The 23,278-nt window shown below is 47.2% G+C and overlaps 2 protein-coding genes and 1 pseudogene across 4 annotated transcripts in view; 2 read left to right on the top strand and 1 right to left on the bottom strand.

Annotated features, from left to right (window-relative positions):
• The window catches only part of MTOR (mechanistic target of rapamycin kinase), a 121,551-nt gene that overhangs the window by 56,521 nt on the left and 41,752 nt on the right, over positions 1–23,278 (bottom strand). For all 3 annotated transcript variants that reach the window (XM_067017523.1, XM_067017516.1, XM_059057697.2), the window contains exons 24-28: positions 22,428–22,520; positions 21,591–21,737; positions 16,715–16,857; positions 13,925–14,087; positions 13,653–13,798 (exon numbers count right to left, since the gene is read on the bottom strand). In XM_067017523.1, the coding sequence (XP_066873624.1) occupies positions 13,653–13,798; positions 13,925–14,087; positions 16,715–16,857; positions 21,591–21,737; positions 22,428–22,520 (692 nt within the window). The remainder of the gene's footprint in view (positions 1–13,652; positions 13,799–13,924; positions 14,088–16,714; positions 16,858–21,590; positions 21,738–22,427; positions 22,521–23,278) is intronic.
• On the top strand, positions 910–1,529 carry LOC131753168 (male-enhanced antigen 1 pseudogene; annotated as a pseudogene).
• ANGPTL7 (angiopoietin like 7) lies at positions 2,034–10,091 on the top strand. Its single transcript, XM_059058000.2, has 5 exons — positions 2,034–4,344; positions 7,003–7,103; positions 7,686–7,880; positions 8,526–8,724; positions 8,949–10,091. The coding sequence occupies exons 1-5, from the start codon at positions 3,975–3,977 to the stop codon at positions 9,113–9,115; spliced, it is 1,032 nt and encodes a 343-aa protein (XP_058913983.1). The 5' UTR covers positions 2,034–3,974; the 3' UTR covers positions 9,116–10,091.

Genomic DNA, 23,278 nt, shown 5'->3' with positions numbered 1-23,278 from the left:
GCTGAGATGGAAGTAGGACTGAGTGGTACAAGGGTCAGGGATTAAATGGCCACATGTAGTAAGGCAGCTGTGGCTCATTAGAAGACTTCAGAAGTAAAATATGACCACAAACGCACAGCTAAGTTAACAACAAGGCAGATTCTTCTGAGACGTATTCATTCAACAAACAGAGCCTGGCACTGAGGGCACCAGTTTGGAAGGATGGTGTAAGAGCAGGCAGGGGCACGAATACACCGGAAAATGAGGAGTCTCTCCAACAGGAACATTTTCAAGAAAATGAGACATGACGCCCCTACTGGGGGAGAAGGAAAGACCAGCTCTGGGCCCTTCTCAGCTCTGGAATTGCCAGGCTGCTCGGACAAAGCCAATCCTTGGTGCCAGCCTAAGGCAGCACAGCCCAGACTATGAAGTAAAAGCTCATCGGCTTTTCTCAAAAGAACATAAGCTTTATTTTCATAAACATCTTTCTCAGGAGCTCCAAGCTGACCCTCTTTCACCACCAGCAAAATGGAGAAAAGGAAAAACTGTAAGGTTTCCAGCACAGGTTTTCCATATTTTCTCAATTAATTCCCATTTTTTATGGTCACATTGTTCACCGAAGGGCAGAGAAGGGAAAACTGCTCTAGCCTTCCGCATTTGTCCTGCTTTTCTCCACTGGCTTAGCTGTACTCAAAACAAGGACTTATTTGTCCTTCTTTCCGAAATTCAGAATCTAGGACACCCTAGGGTTGTAGATGTTTTGGAGGACAGATAATCTTCTGGCATGGGATATACTCTAAATTAGCTATTTTTCTCAAAATGCGGGGGGGTTGTTGAAGATTTGAGCAGATTAGACAATTTAAGAAAATCTTCAAATAAAAAAAGCTTCTGGCGGAAGTGAAGGTGCGAGTTTGGCAGCGGGCTGTGAGCGGCCCCTGCCCGATGGCAGCAGTAGTTCTAGGGTGAGACACCATGGGTCCTGAACGTATCTTCCCCAATCAGACTGAGGAACTCGGGCCACACCAGGGCCCTACAGAAGGCACTGGGGATTGGAGCAGTGAGGAACCAGAGGAAGAGCAAGAGGAAACGGAGGCAGGACCAGCTGGCTACTCCTACCAGCCCCTGAACCAAGATCCTGAACAAGAGGAGGTGGAGCTGGCACCAGTGGGGGATGGAGAAGATGTAGTTGCTGATATCCAGGATCGGATCCAGGCCCTGGGGCTTCATTTACCAGACCCACCATTAGAAAGCGAGGATGAAGATGAGGAGGGAGCTACAGCATCGAGCAACCACAGCTCTATTCCCATGGACCCAGAACATGTGGAGCTGGTGAAAAGGACGATGGCTGGTGTAAGCCTGCCTGCGCCAGGGGTTCCTGCCTGGGTTCGGAAGATATCAGATGCCCAGTGGGAAGATGTGGTACAGAAGGCCCTCCAAGCCCAGCAGGCTGCCCCTTCCTGGAACTGATCACCCTGAGAGGTGCCTTATCTCCCTGCATTCCAGGCCAGAACCAGCACAGGACTGAACACATCCTGGTTGTAATGTCCATCTCCATCCTCCCCATATCCCTTCCACATCAAGGCAAACCAGACTTCTTCTCAGAGACCCACTTTATTCAGTTCTGTACATATGGGGACAATGGTCCAAGCCCAACCCACGTTAGCATGTATCACTCTGTGGGGAATAAAGCACCCTATGTACACAGCCAAAAAAAAAAAAAGCTTCTGTCTCCAACTTAAGCCTTACGTTAGAAGTAAGTTTCCAGAAAACAAATGTCAGAGAGTAGGCACTCATGTTAAAAGCTAGATGCTTCTGATCCAAACTTAGGAACCCCTTCCTACCTTTCCTGGAAAGGACTGCTACATGGGTTGCAAATATGAATGACCGATTCATTTTCTGCCCAGATATGAAAATCTATTTGTAACAAAATTTTTCTGTTTGGGCAGAGGAAATGGTTACTGGAAAGAACAAACAAAAAGCCGGCCAGGAATCCATAAAGCGCCATTGTTCCATGATGTTCTCTCCCAAGACAGCAGCATCATGTGTGATGCTACATACAGCTGTGTGCCACACGGTTTAAGCTCAGTGCTCGGTGTCGGTTAAGCTGGGTAGGAGATCATCTTGAAGATCCTCGTGGAGTTTAGTAGACCCTCTGCTAGATGACCCTGTCGGAGGCTGGCGCTCGGGGCCAGGTTCGCCTCAGTGAAGTGAGCTCCACGCGCTAAGGCTGCAGTGCCCGGCTGGACTAGACGTTTGCAAAGGGAGAGCGGGGACTGGCCGACAGCGCCCATTCTGAAAAGACCCTTTGGAGCCGAATGGCAAAGCTGCTGCAGGGCTCCAGCAGCGCCCTCACTCCCGAGCAGGCAGAGAAGACGAGGAGGTCAGCGAACAAACCCTCATCTGCCTGATCCATTCCTGCTTTTTGATTTACAGGAAAAAGAAAAGCGTTTGGTAACTCCAGCTGCCTGAACAGAAATGACTTTCTGAGAAGCAGAAGCCCTGACTGGAAAAAGGCTCTTGGGGTCACGGCGGGAAGGAGGGCTGCCAGGCCTCGGGCCCATACGGAACAGCAACAGCATAAGCACTGCACCCGGAAAGAGCAAGAGCACGTTCCAGACAGTTACCGTGTATGGACAGAGGGAACTTTGTACACCTTCTTCGTGAAAAGCTCATTTTAAGGATCTAAGATTTGCTGAAAACCCAGATTTTTTCCACATTGGTTTTCAAAGGAGGAATCTCCTTTAAATCCAGTACGTGAAAAATTACAATATCCCTACTGTCAGGGATATATATATATATCATATACAGAGAATAAATCTGCAAACCATATTCCATAGGAAAAGGGAAATGAGACTCTAGACGTGGATTATTAGGCAATGGGGATGCTCTTCTCTACGTTTTAACAGACTCTCCAGCTTTAGAACCATGGGCCGTGGCTGTGCCTGTGCTCTGTTCTTCCTCAACACCGACGAGCGCGCAGGTGCCCATCCCGGGACCGAGTCCTGCGTCTTCACCCCTGCTGCCTCTTCCATGCCAAATGTTCAGCGTGAGAGGCGAACACTGGCCCATTCTTTACTGAAGGAGAAAGTATGTAAAAAGAAAGAACTGGGTAAAGCCTGTGGGTAGAAGCTACAAAGTCCTTTTTTGCTGCTTCTTAAGAGATTTCTTCTATCCTTCTATTTCTAAAGCTTTTTCTAAGTTGGAAATGTTCAAATGTGAGACAGCGTTAGATCCAGGCCAAAAGAGGGTTTTGTGAAACACTGAACGGCGATCAGAGAAAGGAATAGCGAGCCTTGCTAAACGCACATTCAGAAGGATGCCAAGACAGACTGGAGCCTCGTATAAACAGCGTGGATTGCATTAACAGGTCTCCCTGTGAGTGCAGAGTCTCATTCCCAGCTCTCTTTGCCTACCTTATGCTCACCCCATGGTTATATAACCTCTAGAATGGAATCTGGAAATTCTTCTGACCCTGCCCTGCTTGCTGATAGAGCAGAGCCAGTGGCTGGCAGGGGTACAATCTAATAGGCAAAACTGGAAACACACGAATTCAGTCCTCCTGTCTTAGCCCAGAGACTGTGCAGGCAAGGAAAGAAAGACTGCCCCCGTCTCTCTCCTCCCCTCCTCTGGCCTAAGTTTACGCTGACTTCACCCAACAGGCACCTGACCCTCCCAGATGAGCTGGGAGGGGCTAAAGCGCTATGCACGGCCATGGTAGGGGTGGAGGTGCAGGCAGCAAACAATATTTAAGATGCTGAGCTTGTCGAGCATTCAGTCTTGGGAAGGAAAGCTACAGGACACCCAATTAAGCTGCGCTTTCAGAAACTCAAGTTTTGAGAAAGGCTAAGAAAGAGCAAGGGGAGAGGAACAACAAAGTGGTAAGTCCACCAAGAGCGAAAGGGCTAGGTTCTAATTTGCCACAGCCCTGCACACCTCAGCTGGACACAGCCAGATTCCCCCAGAGGAAGAGCCTTCCTCAACCAGGCCCACGAAAGATGCTGAAAGAGACTCTCTCGGCCGTGGCCTGGCTCTGCATTTTCACTGTGGCCTTTGTCAGCCACCCAGTGTGGCCACAGAAGCCCCCTAAGCGCAAGACACCTGCAGAGCTTACCGTGGCCGGCTGCTGTGAGGAGCTGAAGGAGCTCAAGGCCCAAATTGCCAACCTAAGCAGCCTGCTGAGCGACCTGAGCAGGAAGCAGGAAAGGGACTGGGTCAGCGTGGTCATGCAGGTGATGGAGCTGGAGAGCAATTCCAAGCGCACGGAGTCGCGGCTCACAGAGGCCGAGAGCAAGTACTCCGAGATGAACAATCAGATCAGCATCATGCAGCTGCAGGCAGCGCAGACTGTCACCCAGACCTTGGCAGGTAAGGAGGACGTGTCCTCACGCTCGCGACTCACCACCTCCCCCCTCACATAGCCGAGCGCCTCCCATCTGCAGCATTGCTTCTAGGTGACATGGTCATCAGAACGATCCCTGGGGGTTCTTATGGAACTTACTTTCTTGGGTACGTGCCACCCGCTCTATTTTCTCTTTAGCAAAGGCTTACGAAGTATTTCTTTTGATTTCTAAGGTTCTGTATGTTCACCCAGCTTTTTTTTTTTATCCCGGCAATGTTTCGGCATATTGAAGGTATGAAATAGCATCTTGGAACACAGAGAGATCATGCGGTTTTTGCTCAGTCACAAAGCAAGTCTTAGAAACTGTGTCCAAGTCTTCCTGATTAGTCCACTTCCTTACCCAGAGCTGACCGGCCGTACCCTCAGCCCCAAGGAAGCAGGAATGAACGCCAAAATCATAACATCTCTAGAAGCAAAGTTTTGCCGAAAACAGTTCTCTCGGGTCCCTGGGATTTAGTGGAATGGTCATTAATGGACTTCGGTGTCCTGTCTGCCAACCTAATTCTCACTGGCTCAGAGTTAAGTGCGCAGACACTGCCCAGAGCCGTCTGAAGGATTCCTTCATGTTCAAAAAGGACTGGCTTCTCGAGGTTCCCCAATTCTGGTATTTCTATTTTTTCCCACAACTGCAAATAAAATTCTCCCCAGTTATACAGGAAAATGCAATGCTGAAATTTACATTTTTAGTAGGCTGAAAATAGATACGTTTACTGTTTTCTTTTCCATAACAATTTTCAGTTTCTACTTGGCTTGGCTTAGACAGGCCAAGGTGAATTTATCGTTCAGACAGAAATTTGGTTTGCTGAAATTGTGAGGAAATTATTAGTCACAAGGAGCAGAGTCTACGGATATGTCATTTCTTGCTGATATAAAAACTGAAAAGAAAATCTTTTTGGTCATATTATAAACCAAGCCAAGAATAAAGAGCAGAGCAAGTCTTACTGGTTATCGTCAACTCAAATGAAGAAAAAGTTTTAACATGAAATTAAGCTTAAAAATTTTGTGTGGGATGAACTGGGAGATTAGGTGTGACATAAATACACGACCACGTGTAAAATGGATGGCTGGTGGGAACCTGTAGTACAGCACAGGGAGCTCAGCTCGGTGCTCTGTGATGACCTAGAGGTGGGGGAGAGGGGATGGGGGGAGGGAGGTCCACGAGGGAGGGGATACATGTATACATAGAGCTGATTCACTTCACTGTAGAGCAGAAACTAACACAACATTGTAAAGCAATTATACTCCAATAAAAAACATTTATGTGTGTGTGTAAATCACTTTCTAAGCATGTACTTCCTGACTCTCAGTTTGGGACTAAAAAGGTCTTCTCAGGCCATTTTCCAGACAAGTGAGTCCTGATTTGGTCTGTGTGATGAAAGCAGACACACAGGAGACCAGGCGAGACAGAGGAATCTGACCAGGGCCACGTCCTGCTCCTCCAAACGGGATTTTCTCATCTCCCAGCAAGGAGTTTCTTGGGAGTTAAATGCAGCTTTCTTGCCGGGCCTCTCACTCTTCCTGCCCAGGCCATCATTGCTTACTTTCCTTCTCTGCTACCAGGTGTGGGGTCACCTTCATACTCCGCAAGTAGCTAGCCCCCTGGAGGAAGCAGTAAGCTGACGTCTTCATCAGGAAGAGGAAGATGATGGCCTCTGACGGGGAAGACAAGGGTCTCCCATCTCCCCGCCCAAAGCGCTCTGCTCTGAACCGTTCCCACAGCGGAAACTGCCAACCGCGTCCTCTTCTTGAGGGTCCAGTGCAGTGATCACCGAGAAAAGAATCCCAAGACACAGTGGGCAGGAGGCATCTCCTGGACAGGCGAGAGTTCCTGCTCTCTGAATCCTATTTGGAAAGGCTGTCCCTTCCACAACAATGCTCTTTGATATTTAGAACAACAAGGAGACAAAATCTTTCATAAAGCACTAGCCCCCAGGGCAGCTGAGGAAACATTAAAATCAACCCCAGAGTGAAAGCCTGCCTGCCCAAAGCTCTCATTTCCTTGTTTTAATAATGGTGTCAGGGGAAGGCCTCCAAGGGTTCCTTAGGGTGTTTGCGTTTTCATTTGTCTAGCAGTGTTGGATTAAGGAGGGAAAGATAAAATTATAAATCTCTGCTGATAAGGGACCTAGTAGGCAGTAGCCATCACCTCTGAAAAACAAGAAAAACAAACCGAGAAACAATAAAACCAGACCCTATGAGATCTTCATGACTTATTTAGGAATAGAGGCTGGCTGTCCCAGAAGCCGAATCTTTTAAACAGGAGGACCTGTCAGTGGCCCTCACACGTTGTAATGTTTCCAGAATTCATGCCCTAGAACTACAGGAGGATCATTTCTTTCAGCACAAACCTGAAGCCACCTGTTTGTACCATTGTGCTACCCAGGTGAAGGGTTTCCCTAGCCCTCAGCCCTACCACCAGTGAGGCCAAAACACACCCGTTCCTGGCCTCCTGATGCTCACCTCTCCCCAGTCCAGACACTGCCCAGCAATGAACACTCCTGTGAATTCTGTGGTCGAAATGAAGTCTCCCTTCCTGAACTTTCCGTTTAGATGCAGCAGGGATGCCGGCTGGCCACAGAGCCCCTGGGTTTGGATGTTCACCCCGTGGTTTTCTCCTCCTGCAGATGCCATCTATGACTGCTCGTCTCTCTACCAGAAGAACTACCGCATCTCTGGAGTGTATAAGCTTCCTCCCGATGACTTCCTGGGCAGCCCTGAGCTGGAGGTGAGGTCATCACAGCCCATGTACTACCATATATCCTCCACCCCCTCAAAGGCTGGGGACAGCAGGGCTAGTCACAGTCTAAAGAGAGGGAAACTCAAGACAGAGAAGCAAACACATCAACACCAGAGAGCTATCTAAACACTCAATTTATGGGGGAAAAAAGTCCAGGCATCTGTTTTGCTCCTTCAAATCATTAGCAACCAAACACTAAACCTTCTAACACAGTTAGATAACGCTATGACCACCACCTAACTAGCTGGGATCCCTTGCCACATCCTACAGCAGTGACTCTTTGGGGAGGAGAAAAGAGAACATACAGGGAGCGTGTCAGAAGGACCTGGACTTTTCCCCTTCAGACTCTCCGTGCACTTGCTCTTATCCTCAGTTTTGATCTCAGCAAACCACCAGCCTGCCCAGCTTGCCAACCCTGGGGCAGAATTGTTGCCTAGTGAGCCAGCATGGCTGTGGAAGGGTACACGCCCCCCGGCTCTGCGGGGTGGGAGCAAGGGGGGAAGCCACGCTCAGGCTCGCGCCGCCTGCCCCGGAACGTCCTGACCAGGGAGGGCATCCCCTCCGCTCCAGGTGTTCTGTGACATGGAGACTTCAGGTGGTGGCTGGACCACCATTCAGAGAAGAAAGAGTGGCCTTGTCTCCTTCTACCGGGACTGGAAGCAGTACAAGCAGGGCTTTGGCAGCATCCGTGGGGACTTCTGGCTGGGGAATGACCACATCCACCGGCTCTCCAGGCGGCCGACTCGGCTACGCGTGGAGATGGAGGTGAGCACGAGACCAGGGCCGCCACGCCCAACCGTGTGCTACGGGGCGTCACTCCTACGCCTGTTCACCATCGGCTGGTGTACTTGGTATGACGGTTTTCCTGCAGGTTGCAGTACAGTTGAGGAAGAAGAGGGCTTTTCTCCCCTATTTTTCACAAAAACGAGGCTGCAGTTACAAGGGAGAGGCCAGACTCAGGCCAGAGCAGAGGAATCCAACGGTCAGCTGGGCTGCAACACTGTGGGCCCTGCCCTGGCCTGGGGCATGAGGTCCTCTACAGGCAAACCTTACTGGTATCGTTGGTGACCCTCATCAAAGGCCCTGAAGCACCACTGTGTTCTCTGCTCCTATGACACCTCCGAGTGGGACACAGCAAAACACACACACGTGTACACCTGACAGACAGGGATGTAAAGGGGCAGAGAATGAGAGACTAACCAGGGCCATACGGTGACCCAGGAGAGAAGTCTGATCTAGGACCCTTGTCTTCTGATTCCCAGCTTAGTGTGTTAAACCAGAGGTAGACACGGAATAAAGTAGTAAAAAGTAGTACAAAGGTGTATGGCTGCAGCTGGGAGCAGGAAGAGGTGCGGGATGGTATGAAAGGAGGCCCTGCTGTTTTCTAAGGCTCTGCCCCCCCCCGGACAGGACTGGGAGGGCAACATGCGCTACGCCGAGTACAGCCACTTTGTTTTGGGCAATGAACTGAACAGCTACCGCCTCTTCCTGGGGAACTACAGCGGCACCGTGGGGAACGATGCCCTCGTCTACCACAACAACACGGCCTTCAGCACCAAGGACAAGGACAACGACAACTGCTTAGACAAGTGTGCCCAGCTCCGGAAAGGTGAGAGCTGGGGCGGGGAGGTGGGAGTTCAGGTACAAGGCCATAGTCCCACTGGAGGAGAAAGAGTGAATTTATAACTGCAGTCGGTATGCTGGCTTTGGTACTCCTGTTTGACACTGACCCTAATGGCTTAGGTACAGTTTCAAAAACATCACGAATCCCCGCTGCCTAGTCTATCAGCTATTTCCAAGGACATACTAGCACTGACCTGTTTCCTGCCCCAGGTGGATACTGGTACAACTGCTGCACAGACTCCAACCTCAATGGCGTTTACTACCGCCTCGGGGAGCACCGGCACCTGGACGGCATCACCTGGTACGGCTGGCATGGGTCTGGCTACTCCCTCAAACGAGTGGAGATGAAAATCCGCCCAGAAGACTTCCAGCCGTAAGAAGAAGCCTGCTCTGGGGCAGGGCTGGGGAAATGGAGACCAACAGAGGCTGGGAAAAGGCAGAGCAGGAGAGGAAGGGAGTACAGAAAGGGCAGGGACAGAAAATGGCCTATCATCCTCAGTGAGAGAGTAAGTCTCTTAGGAGAACCAAAAAAACCTATGTTCTGAGGATGTTACAGTAAATGGGAGGAAGTATTTAAACACAATGGGTCCCAGACACAGACTTCTTGGGGGGCTGGCCTGAGTGGGCTGTCTGCCTGTGATCCCTGACATAGCAGCAGCTTCTTTTCCATATGATTTTTCTGAGAAAGAAAAATAACTGTGAGTTCACTTTAACCATTCTCCTTAAGGCCTAGGTTATGTGAGGGCAGAAAATAAATCCCTTTGCTGAAAGGGACCAGATTATTTTGATTCTCTTGAGTGTTAGAGAAAGGAGTGAAGAGGGTGGTGGAGGAGAGGAGTTTCTGCTTTTAAATCCAATGAAATTATCGTCAGTCTACACAATTTTTTTTTTTAAGACAAATATTTTTCTGCTGGAGGTGAATGGACCCAGGCTGGAATTGACTGGAGGAAACTCCAGGGCTCCGGGCCTTGCAATTGGCCTCTGAGCACCTCCCCTGCTTGGCCTCGATCAGGGCCCAGCACTGAGAGGCAGGAAGTGGGTCCAGCGGTGGCAGGAGCTCCAGCGGGAGGGGAAGATAAGTCCCTGTGGACGCTTGCAAAAAACTGCCTTAAAATATTCACAGTCAATACAGATATGTCTATTTTTATTTACTTTGTAAGAAAAGGGCTCAAAGAGCTTCCTCTTTTATCTCATCTATAAAAAATGGCTGAAACAGGAAGGTAAATGGCACTACGGTTAAGAAATAATCCACGCTGTATATAGCATTTTGCTTTGTAGAAATACAATATTATAGTTTGTTTTAAACATTCAAAGTTTTTTCTTCCTTCTACAATAAACTCTTTTAAACCTCGTTCCTTTTAAAATTATTACTATTAGCACTGAGAGCATGGTGGAAAGTTTTAAGTGAAAAATCAGAGGGTGAGCCGTGAGAAAGAGACTCTGAGTGTGTTGCAGTCTTCAGGGAAACCAAGGGAGGAGCAGGAAGCCAAAGATGAAAAAGCGAGGGACGAAAAGGGCAGCAGCATCCACTGGAAGAGGTCAGAATCTGTCTGACCTCCACCCAACCGCCACAGAGGCCAGTGCCACCACCTGGCTTCAAAACACTTTGCAAAACAACACTCCTACTTTCTACTTGAGCAAACTTACATATACGCAGAGGGAAAAGAAACATCTTTAGTCATAACAGATGTCAAATAATTTTGAAGCTTCAGGAAGCAATTTTTCCTTGTCAAAAAGAACCATTCGGGCTTCCCTGGTGGGGCAGTGGTTGAGAGTCCGCCTGCCGATGCAGGAGACACGGGTTTGTGCCCCGGTCCGGGAAGATCCCACGTGCCGCGGAGCGGCTGGGCCCGTGAGCCATGGCCGATGAGCCTGTGCGTCTGGAGCCTGTGCTCCACAACGGGAGAGGCCACAACAGTGAGAGGCTCACATACCGCAAAAAAAAAAAAAAAAAAAAAAAAAGGAAAGAACCATTCGCTTGAACTGGTCAGTGTTAGGTAAGCATAATTCTCGAACTCACTATTTTCTTTTTTTTATATTTATTTTTTTTTTGGTGGTACGCGGGCCTCTCACTGCTGTGGCCTCTCCCTTTGCGGAGCAAAGGCTCCGGATGCGCAGGCTCAGCGGCCATGGCTCACGGGCCCAGCCACTCCGCAGCACGTGGGATCTTCCCGGACCGGGGCACGAACCCGTGTCCCCTGCATCCACAGGCGTATTCTCAACCACTGCGCCACCAGGGAAGCCCTCGAACTCACTATTTTCTACTGTACCTATAGTCCTTTGATTGTTGGGAACTTACTTAACCTTAAAAACAAGACCCTCAGGATTTTCAAAGAAGTAAAGTGAGTAGAGAAGAAGTACGCTGGAGTAGGACTTCCCATGGGACAGGCAGCCAGACAGAAACTTCCTAAGGCAGGCAGGGGATCTGAGATGCCCATGGGCCAGCACAGTACTGCTTGGAGAGAGGAGAGAAAGATTGGGGGTTAGGAGATGAAGAGAAGGAAGAGAGCACGAGACGCCCAGGGCAGAAAGTAGCTAATAATTTTCTCTCAACAGCTACATACCCCACAACTAAAGAAAAGTGAGGCTCTAGGCAACATAAGCTAAAATAAATTAAGTGGGACTACCTCAAACTAAAAAGCTTCTGCACAGCAAAGGAAAACGATCAATAAATTGAAAAGACAATCTACAGAATGGGAGAAAAATATCTCTAAACCATAACCCAGAGTTAATATCTAAAATATATAAAGAACTTATACAACTGAATAGCAGAAAAGCAAATAATCCAATTTAAAAATGGGCCAAGGACCTAAAGAGTCCGTTTTTCCGAAGAAGACATCCAAATGGCCAATGGGTACATGACCGGGTGCCCAACACCACTACTCCTCAGGGAAATAAATGCAAAGCACAGCCACAGTGAGACATCACTTCACACATGGTAGGGTGACGATTATTAAAAAGACAAGACATAATAAGGGTTGGCAAGGAAGTGGAGAAAAGAGCCCTTGTGCACTGCAGGTGGGAATGTAAAGTGGTGCAGCCACTACACCACTCTCCCAGTCTGCTGGTTCGTCAGGACATTGAAAACAGAAGTACCATGTGAGCCAGCAATTCCATTTCTGGATATATATTCAAAGGAAACAAAATCACTATCTCAAAGAGATATCTGTACTCCCATGCTCACTGCAGTATTATTCACAATAGCCAAGATATGGAAACAACCTAAAATGTCCTTCAAAAGATGAATGGATAAAATGTGAAATGTAGTTGATGTATATACATATTATGTGTGTATATATGTACACACACACATACAGTATACACACAGTGGAGTATTATTCAGCCACAAAGAAGGAAATTCTACCATTTGTGACAATATGGATGAATCCAGAGGGCATTCTGCTGAGTAAGACGGAGAAAGACAAATACTGTGTAGTATCCCTTATATGTGGAATCATTTCTTACAAAGCTGACTTCATAAAAACAGAATAGAACGGTGGTTGTCAGGGGATGGGAGAATGGGGAAGCAGGGAGATGTAGGTGAAAGGGTACAAGCTTTCAGTTGTAAGATGAGTAAGTTCTGAGTATCTAATGCACAGCATAGCAACTATAGCTAATAATATAGTTTTGTATATTTGAAATTCGCTGAGAGTAGATCTTAAGCATTCTCACCACACACACACACACAAAAGAGTTAACCATGTGAGGTGATGGATGTGTTAATTACCTTGATCTCAGTGATCACTCCACAATGCACAACAAATCACCACGCTGTACATTTGAAAGATATACAATTACATTCGTCAATTACTCCTCAGTAAAGTTGGGGGGGACAAAACATCTGTATTACATTAATCAAAACCTACAGTTGCTGAAATTTACTCACACTTTTATAGATACACAATTGAATAACTGAAGTATAAACTTTTTGTGACAAGGTTAATGTCAAACAAAATGTCACCATATGTGGTGTTTTAGAAATCGACACTCAAAGTCCAATTTATTTGGGCAAAAACATGATTCTATTTCTATCTTTCTAGTCACTTTTTAAAGTGTTTAAAGGAACACTTTTTAGCATCTACTCGAAAGCAGAGCTAGCAGAGCACTTGGCTGTTTGATTTTGCTTTCACATGACGGCAGCGCCACCCGCGGCAGGCTGTTCAGCCAGTGGACGTGCTTTAGCTCCGTGATCCCCCAAACTATCTGTACGGAGATAACGAACCGTGCTAGCATTTACATGAAGATAATTAGATCCTGAAGTTAATATTCTCTGATGATCATTAAGGGAAGTGAACAGTTCTCTAGGAGCCGTGGAGCTAACATTTAAGGCTGCTTGTAATTTCGTAACAGCAAAAAATTTATTAAACAACCTATTTTTTTCCATACCCAGAAGACTCAAAACCATCTTATGAGAGAACATAAGCCAACGAGGGGAAAAGACCACTGGATTTCAGACTCTGTCTTTTACATTCATAGAACTCCAAGGAGGAAAACTCAGGCACCAACATATTTAGCCCATAAAAACGCACCCTGCCCTGGGGTGGTCTTTAAGGCACAGAATCCAGCTCCTAGTCCCAAGGCAGAGAGCGCGATCTAACCCAGACGTAAAATCTGTCTCTCCTCGGCTGCTCCGTCCACAGAGCTGCTTCTAGGCGAATTTCATTGGGACAAGTAAGCACAGGTTGGAAAATAACAGAAGCCCAGGTGCTAAGGGTCAACAGAGGTGACAATTCTGGCTAGAATACTGGGGAGAGCCACCTGCCACCACATCTCATTTAAACACGTTGGCCAGGCCTGATGGCAGATTTCACAGAGCAGGGGTCTCCAAGTGCCTCCAGTGCACTGTCACCAGGCAGTGGGAGAAGAGAGGTCATTTTCGATGAAGGCAGCAATTAAAAAGGTTTCATGACTCACCTGATGAGAGACTCTAGGATGGCAGGGGTGGGACCTTTCTGGAACTCCAGTTCTTTGTAGTGTAGCGCTTTGGCATATGCTCGGCACTTGGCAGCCCTCTCACCCAGCAGAACAATGCCATTGTCATCTCTCAATGGCAGGGGGCCCTGGAGAAGAGCAGAACCCCACGGCATAGGAAAATGGCAGACGGGGCATAAGAAAGAGTGGGCTTCTCCCCTCTCACCAGCTGGTTCCCCGTCAGGCTCCGTCTGGGCAGTTGGGCAAAGTCTCACCTTGTCGCTGTGTTCCATGAACTCGGCCAAGTTTAAGAGGGTTTGTGTGACTTCGGCGATGTCCTGCGAGGTGAGGGCCAACTCGATGCTTCTGATGAGCTCATCCTGCTGGTCCTCATTCAGCTCAGACCAGCAGGACACAAACGCAGCGTTAAAGAGATCCCTGAAGGCAGACGGGAGTGCAGACAAATGTTGGACATGCCTCTCCCGCCTCTGCCTGCTGCCACAAAGTCCCACCTACCAACCTACTCCCGGCACCACTGATTATGGTTACACAGGCCAGGGCTGTCCAAGAGAACTTGCTGGAAATGGTCTATATCTTCCCTGTCCAATATGGTAGCCATTGGTCAATGAACACTTGAACTTTGATAAGCGTGACTAAGGAACTGAATTTTAAGTTTTAGTTCATTTTAATTAAGTTAAAATAAGCACACGTGGCCAGGGACTGTTGGACTTTACAGTGGGGGCACAGGGAACTGGGGCGGGGTGGGGTGGGGTGGGGTCGGGCGGGGTGTGTGGGGAGAAAGAAGAGCAGAGAAAAGTAACTTGTCTCCACCGTGGTTGTATCACTTCTCTTCACTGGAGGGGACGAACAGAAAGGGACTCCTAACACAGCAGTTGACATAACAGATTCAGAAAACAATAATGTTCAAATGATTCTTGGGATGTTTCTTCTCAGGCAATGTTCAAAGTCCTAAGATCAGAAGTGGCAAAGGCAGCATCTGCTATTGCTTTTCAAACTATAAGCAGAGCCTTTAGTAGAATGGTCAGAAACAAAAGACAACAGAACTTAAGAAACTAGCAGCATTAGAAAACAGAATCCAAATCCATAAGTCTTAGAAGATTCTCTTAGCCAAACCTCTAACAGCTGGGGCCTTGGGAAGACCTGGAAGCAGAGGTATCATTTCCAGGATCACCACAACTATTTAAAATCACTACAGCACCACTTGGGTGAATATATTTGCTACCCCTGACATCTGAATTTTAATCCTACCCTCTCTTTTTTTGGTGAATGTGTGGAGAGGGGAGTTGGAAACTACAGGATATGCCTGGATAATGTATGGGATAAAGCATCTGATACTTACACATCTACTTTTCATTACATATTTTAAAAGGGTAAGTCAGATCGATGTATACATAATTTTGGAATCGGATGGAAGAAAACAAAATTTGAAATTCAAAGGATAACAAGAAGACCAAAAGAAACCCTGTGTCAATTAAGCAGTAAGCTTTCTGATCTAGGTCCGAGGCCACGCTGGCTCCCAAATGAACATTACTTGGCACTAAGGGGATAGACACATATGTGTTGTGTTGATCCCCAGCCTCTTTTGGATGACAGTGCGCCCAACGGGACTTGGAGCAGATGAGAGGTACGCTACAGTAGCCGAGCGTGTGAAATCTGCACACTATGGAAACAGGGAAGTCCTAGGAACGACTTTTAAGCATTATAAAATATTTGAAAGAAATCAGATGAACTAAATCATGGCATCCAGGCAACAGCCTCAGGGACCATCGCTATTCTTGCTGAATACACTCCAAATAGCAAACCAGCTGTGCTGATGAAAGTGAAATGGAATACCTCAGTTTTTGCTTCTTGCTAATGAAAAGGACTGGTAATTAAATCACCATTTAACGCCTCATTATAAATAAGAACTGTCCATTGTAGAAAAATTTAGAAAAAAGAATTGTTCCTTAAATCCTCCTACTTAGAGATAATCATTGTATTACTTTCTAATCTTTTCCCTATGTACATATATTTTTAATAGGTGAAATCACACATTTATACCCTTTTGTATTCCATTTTATTCACTTATATCATATTATGAATCTTTTACATGCATTAAAACTTTTTATAAACCAAATTTTCAGTGACTATTTAAGATTCACTGTTAAAGGTTTATAGTATTTTTGATGGCAAATTCTATTTTCCGAAGATGGCTGCAGCACTAGCTCCTGTTCCATTTGCTCTTCTAGGATCTTTTCCCTCCCCTATGAAAAGGTAGCATCCACGTCTCCTCCTCTTGAGCCCAGGTAGGCCTTTGTGACCGCCTTCAACAACGCAGTGGGACAGAAGTAACACTATGTGACCTCCAAGACTAGGTCATGCAAGCACCATGCACTTCTGCCTCGTTCCCGTGGGGACACTCCCTCTTGAACCCAGCCAGTGTCCCGTGAGGAAGCCTGAGCAATCCATAGGGCAACCCACGTGGAGAGGAACCAAGGCCCCTGGCCAGGGCTGAACTTCCAGCCAACAGTCGGCCCCAACTTAGCAGACATATGCATGAGCCATCTTGGAAGTGGGTCTTCTAGCCCCTGGACCAATACCCCTGACACTGTGCGGGGCAGAGACAAGCTGTTCCCACAAGTCCTGCCCAAACTGCAGATTTGTGAGTAAAATGAGTAATTTTAGACTGCTGTCGTTTTAGACCACTAAGTCCTGGGGTATTTGTAATGCAGCAGTAAATAACTGGAGTATCACTATTATTGGAAAACAGGTTATATTAAGCTATTACATAGTTATTTTCAGAGTTATAAATGACTTTGTAATTAGAGTTTTGGACCTAGATCTACTAAGGAAAGGTATACTAGCAAGGTTAAGATGGCTGTTTTTCCTATAATAAGAGCTTCTTCAATTTGCATTTTTATCTTTTCCCCTAGAGGTTAACAAAATTAAAAAACCCTTTTACTATTACTGCTAATAAAAACGAATTCTTATACAACATTTTCTACGTGCTCATCCTCTTGATCCCAATCTGAAGCTGGGAGGAAGGGAGCCCTGACACACCATACCTGGCCATCGGGTTGTAGGCCTGTGCCAGGGCCCAGCAGGAGCGCAGGGAGGGCGAGGAGGAGTCCTTCAGCAGCTCCAGGCTCAGCCGCCTCAGCCATTCCAACCAGTCGTCTTTGGAGACCCTTCTGGCAGCTCCCCAGGCCTATCATGCCACAGGCGACAAAGGAAAACCATCAACTGTAAGGGCCAGTTGTAAAGAGCCCCTGCCTATCTAATGATTATTCCACTTCTTTGACTTATAAAATTATACCTCTCATGATAAAATTCCCTGAGCACAAATACAAAAGAGTAATGCATAAAGCCATAAAACAAAAGGAGCAAACTCTCATGATATAAAGAAAGCCTGTTGTACACCTCAGTTGCACTGGACTCTATCTGCAAAGCAGAGAGCTCTACAGCCCCAGAGTGGACGTGTGGACCGTCACGCTCAGGATGCATCCAACAGAGCCGAATGGGCTCCAGCAGCGTGTGAGGGCCGCGGGACACCCTGCAGTGGGACACTGGCTCATCGTATAGCAGAGTCACACAGGGAGAGGGGAAATGCTCAGGTTGACACCATCCTCCATAGTGTGACCATCAGGTGAGCACTGAGCCCAGAGTACACGGCAGTATGGTGGAATGAGACAAAAGGAGTTGAACAGATTGAATTTTTACTTTGTAGTTTATCCCCTCCAACTTTCCTCAAAACTCTGAGCTCTCCAGGCACCAACAGGTACTAGCAGGGGCAGCTTAGGGAGGTAGATGGAAAGAGTCAGGCTCTGGAGCTGGGCAGCAAAGGGGAGTGGTCAGCAGCCACACTCTGTGGAGCTCAGTGGCTGGAGTTCAAATCCCAGGTATGTAACATATCGGGCGTCTGATCTTGGGCAAGTTACTTAACTTCCCTGTGCCTTAGTTTCTTCATCTGTAAAGTGTGGATAATAGTCCCCACATCAGAGGGTGTTCTTTTTAAAATTAATTAATTAATTTATGGCTGAGTTGGGTCTCTGTTGCTGCGCCCGGGGTTTTTTTTGGTTGCGGCGAGCGGGGGCTACTCTTCGCTGTGGTGCGCGGGCTTCTCATTGCGGTGGCGTCTCTTGTTGCGGAGCACCGGCTCAGAAGGCACGCGGGCTTCAGTAGTTGTGGCTCGCAGGCTCTAGAGCACAGGCTCAGGAGTTGTGGCTCGCGGGCTCTAGAGCGCAGGCTCAGTAGTTGTGGCGCACGTGTGAGTAAAATAAGTAATTTTAGACTGCAACATGCCGCGCATGTTGCTCCGCGGCATGTGGGATCTTCCTGGACCAGGGCTCGAACCCGTGTCCCCTGCTTTGGCAGGCGGATTCTTAACCACTGCACCACCAGGGAAGCCCCCAGGGGGTGTTTTAAGGATTAATTAACTAAGTTAGAGACTTCCCTGGCAGTCCAGTGGTTAAGACTCTGCACTTCCACTGCATGGGGCGTGGGTTCAATCCCTGGTCAGGGAACTAAGATCCCACATGCCACACAGCATGGCCAAGATTTAAAAAAAAAAAGAGATTAACTAAGTTAATATGTGTAACAGATTTATTTCGCACAGTGCTCAGCACAAGTTAGTGCTTTATACTGAGTGCCTGCTACTCTGAAGTTAGAAACACCTGGTTGGAACCCTGGCCCTGCCACTCACCTGCTGTAGGGACTCTGGGCAAATTACTTGTACACTGCTGTCTGAGTCTTAATCTTCCTCATTTAGGGATAATGCAGCTAAAGGGCCTAGCTGGAACAGATGAGCAAAACACGGTGGCTCGTATTATCAAAATGACATCTCGTTGAATTGGCTTAGCTCTAACTAATAAATCCCTAACTCCTTAAAAGATTTTTCTGGCAGAACAGACATGTCAATCCTCCCTAAATAGGGAAATCAGATAAGTTAAAGCAGAAGTTCTCCAGTGAAGTAGTCCGGGGAGTGAAAGAGACACCCATGTGCTACACCACCTGACTGACCATCAATGACTCAATCCATCACGTCCCTGGGATAAATGGAGATTCGCTATAGCTTTTGATGAGTACCAAGGAGTAACATTACATACACTAATATTTTTTGTCAAAAACTGAAGTAGAGATACTATGAGAGACAAATTAAAAATCTATGTGAAGGATTCTCACTCACCATACAACGAGAAGCCCTGAACTAGAAGAAGATACCAAAGACTTTTAGACCTTGTTCTGTTGAACGAAATGGGAACATCAAGTCCTTTTCGATCCACAGATTTCTGGTTTCCTTCCTACACAGCGAGTCTCTGGATCCCGGCACGGTATTACAAGGCATTTAGAAGTCAGACACATACAAGGAAGCATTACTAATGTCTTTTGCCCTCTAATGATATGAGGTTGAGCTTGGGTAGGGCGAAGGCAGTGCAACACAGTGGGTAAGAGACTGGTCTCTGGAGTCATACCCGGGTCAGATCCTGGCTCCACCATCTACTGGTTGACAATGGGCAAATTACGTAACCTTTCAGTGCCTCAACGTCCACGTCCATAAGCGAGGGACACCAATGACAGCATCAAACTTACAGGGTTAGTGTGACGATTAAAGGAGTCAATACATGTCAAGTGCTCACAACGGTGCCTGACACATGGGAAGCGCTCAACAAACGGTGGTGGTGGCTAGTGCTATCATTAACATTGGTACCATTTGATAAATGGTAGCAAAAGGCTCTTCAAAAAATTTCAGCTTAAGGAACAAGTGCACAATCTATCAAACAGGATATGTCCCTCACCTGGGCCTTTCCCCACTGCTCTGTAATTTAAAACACAATCAACTCTCAATTCTCTGGGTTCTACAGTAACTGTTGGAACTCCAGCCAGTTTCCTCTCCTCACCCACCCACCACTGACTGCCTCATCTGGTTACACTGGTGCACGCTGATGGAACGCCAGCTTATTCATTTAGAATGTAAGCCCGAACAGATTATCATGAGACAGGAAAGCTGCTGAGAATCTTGGAAGGCACCCTAGAGGTACACATAAATGGTTTGTATGTTTTCTGTACTATGTAAATCCTCTATTAGCATAGTCAACAGCAAGGTGACTGAGGTGGCAAATTATTATTCTGAAAGCTGGTTAAAACTGACAAATATACCAATCCCTAATTATCATCAGATGCATATGTAGAAGCACAATTTACTTTTCGATGAAATGGATCGGAGAGTCAGCTGTGGAGAGCTTTGCCTAGGGTTTTTTAACTTGATCTGCTCTCTCAGGTGAGACAGACTGAGATTCTTTTTTCTGTTTGGCAAAGGTTACGCTATTTTTCCAAGTCCTGGGTAGAAAGCAAAACTTTCTGGAAGCAAACTAGACCACTGGGGAATTTCCTAAAATAGAGAGAACAAAGCCCTAAAGCTGAGTGGACAGCTGCCTGGTTGGAAGGACATTCTGAACCTAGGCAGGCTGAAAACATCTGGGTGGAAACGTGCATCTGGCCTCCTTGTCTGGCCCCTCCCTCAAATGTGAGGTGTCAGCATGGCGGCCTCAACAACTGCTTGGGAATGCCAGGTGTTGATGACCTTTCTCCTCCTGAAGTCTTGGACGAGCAGTTACAAAACACACAGAGGTAGAGCAGCATCACTCATGACCCAGGGGCATTTTACCACTTTCATCTTAAATCATCAAACGTTTCTCAGTAGTGGTCACTTTGCAGCTGTCTGTGTGGGTAACGACTGATGTCAGGAGTACAGGCCAGTGTTTCAAAGCTGTGGGTGAACACACGCACACAGGTCTGTGTGCAAATCGTTATGGGCTTGGCCAAAAGAAGACACTAAGTCAGCCACTTCTTTACCTCTATCTGCTGCTATACATGAAATGCAGCTGTGTTGCATCAGCTGCTAATAAAGAAAACTATCACATTGAAATTCAAACTGGGAGCTGCTTACAGTCACTAGAAGTACTAAAGACTAATGCAAAACGTGGAAAATAAGCAACCTGGTATATTTATTTAAAAGTCAGTGAAGTATATGATTACTCTGTTTAGATCCATCCATTAGAGATGATTTGAAACTGCCTCTTTTTAAGCGCATAGCTGGTGGCATACATGATGAGAAGCTCGTTATATCCCAGGCTTTGGTCAGCACAGAGAATCCAGTACTGATCTGCAGAGATCTAAAACCTTGCTACTCAAAGTGTGGTCCGTGGACCACTGGCATCGGCATTACTTGGGAGCTTGTCAGAAATGGAGACTATCAAGGCCTGAGCTTGGGCCTGAATCAGAACAAGCATTTTAACAATAAGCTCCCCAGCATGTGGTGAGCCCAATGAGTCTGAGAAGTTTGAGAATTACTGCTTTAAAGAGTCTGCATCAGGCTCAGTGCTAACTAGGAGGCTCACTGGTTGTGTTCTGTTCATGTAAAAAATGAGAATGCTATTTGCAACAATGCATCTCACTGTCAAAGCTCCAAGGGATGGGCTTCCCTGGTGGCGCAGTGGTTGAGAGTCCGCCTGCTGATGCAGCGGACACGGGTTCGTGCCCCGGTCCAGGAGGATCCCACATGTCACGGAGCGGCTGGGCCCGTGAGCCACGGCCGCTGAGCCTGCACGTCCAGAGCCTGTGCTCCGCAACGGGAGAGGCCACAACGGTGAGAGGCCCGCGTACCGCAAAAAAAAATTAAAAAATAAATAAATAAATAAATGAAAAGCTCCAAGGGAACACAAAAGGACACCTTGTTCTTTATTTTCCTTCTATTAAAAAGTTGTATAATTCAGATGCTTGGAGAAAAAATAAAATGACCTAAGTTCATGGCATCTAGATTTTCAGAAAGATGCTCGGTTTTTGGTTGTTTCAAACAGAAGACAGCAAGAGCTGAAAGTTTTGAACAACAGAGAAGAGCAGGGGCTCTCCTTTCCAAGCCCCCCCAGGAAATGATGGACCTGCCTTTTGGAGGTTGATGGTGCTGACGTGCAGCTTCTTCATGGGTCCCGTTTCCACTGGTCCGCTAGCCAGCGCATCCCCTTGGCCGCTCCGCAGCATTCGATGCTGGTAAATCAAAGGGTCCTCTTCTTCATCAGCAAGAGTGTACCCCTGCAACCAGAGATTCAGAGAACCACCCTGCAACTCCACAAGCTGCTCCCAATTTAGAAAACATCCTTAAACCTTGGGAGGGTCACACCTTCTGGAAGAGCCAGGATTTAGGTTAAGATTCCACATATGGACAGAATGAATCATAGGTGGGCTGTATTCCGCACTGAGACCAGTCTGTGTTGGTCACTCCTGGCCACTGACAAGCACTGACTTAGTAGTATGAGCATGCAACTGGCAAATGTGAGACAGCCGTGAGTCACAAACATGACGAGGAGCTGGGCCGGCAAGGAGCTGCTGCCTGTTTTTGTAGGACCTGAGAGCCAAGGATGGTCTTTGCATTTTTTTAATGATTGAAAAAAAATTGAAAGAAGATTGATATTCTGCAACATGTGAAAATTATTAGAGAATCATATTCTGGTGTCCATAAATAAAGTTTTACTGGAACGCGATCAGGCTCATTCGTTTACATATGCATATGGCTGCTCACAGGCTGCAGCGGCAGAGCTGAGTAGTTTCATCAGAGACCACATAGCCTACAAAGCTGAAAGAATTTACTATCTTGACAGAAAAAGTTTGCCAATCTCTAGTTCAGAGCTAACAAGCTAGATATATCCCCACTGCTAAGATTACAAGAATACCAATTGAGAAAGACAATGTGGGACTTGGAAACAGACACAAAGCGCAGCTCACCTTGACAATCCTGCAGATGAGGACATCATAGCGCTGATGGTTGATTCGGTGTCGCACCAGAACTTTATTTACCATTGGAATGAAAATTTGGTACTATAACAAGAGAGGAAGCAGATTAGAAACCATTACTTTGGAGAGTGGGAAATAGAAAAAAAGAGTATTACCCCTACCACATTACAGCTCCTACTTCTGGGTCTGGGACTAGCTCTGTGGTACTTTTCACCCCTTGTGCTATGATCCTCAATCCCAACACCTCCCATCTGCGTCACTGCAACAGCCTCTTATTTTAATGGTCTCTCTGCTTCCCCTCCTGGCCCAGTCTATTCTTCCACACAGCGCTGAGAATAAGCATTTAAAAATATTAGGTCAGATCACAGTATTCCGGTGCTCAAAATCTCCAAAGAATTCTAGTCTTGCTCAGAGTGAAAGCCAACAACAGCGACGTGCAACTTTCAGTGGGCATCAGAACCACCTGGAAGGCATATGAAACCAGAGATTGCTGGGCTCCACAGTCAGAATTGCTGGCTTGGTAGGTCTGGGCTGAGGCGTGAAAATCTGCAGTTCTAAGCAGCACCCAGCTAAGTAGATGCTAACGCTGCTTGTCAGGGGTCACATTCTGAGAACCACTGGCCACAATGCCTAGCTTCCACGCCTGCCTGCCGCCAGCACAGCCTTCACAAGGTTCTCTCTATGACCTCTTCCAAGTACTCTCCCCCGGCCCCCTCCCCCGAAGTCACTGCCCTCCGGCTGCCCCACCCTTCAAGCACTGCCACCTCTCGCACCTTTGCCTCTGCTAGTCCTTCTGCCTGCAGCCAGCTCCCTGGCGCTGGGCCTTTCCTTTATTTAGGTCT

Source organism: Kogia breviceps, chromosome 1 (assembly GCF_026419965.1).
Source record: "Kogia breviceps isolate mKogBre1 chromosome 1, mKogBre1 haplotype 1, whole genome shotgun sequence".
Lineage (NCBI taxonomy): Eukaryota > Metazoa > Chordata > Mammalia > Artiodactyla > Physeteridae > Kogia > Kogia breviceps.
The sequence above is the reverse complement of the archived record's forward strand: the minus strand, read 5'-3'. Positions and strand labels throughout refer to the sequence as shown.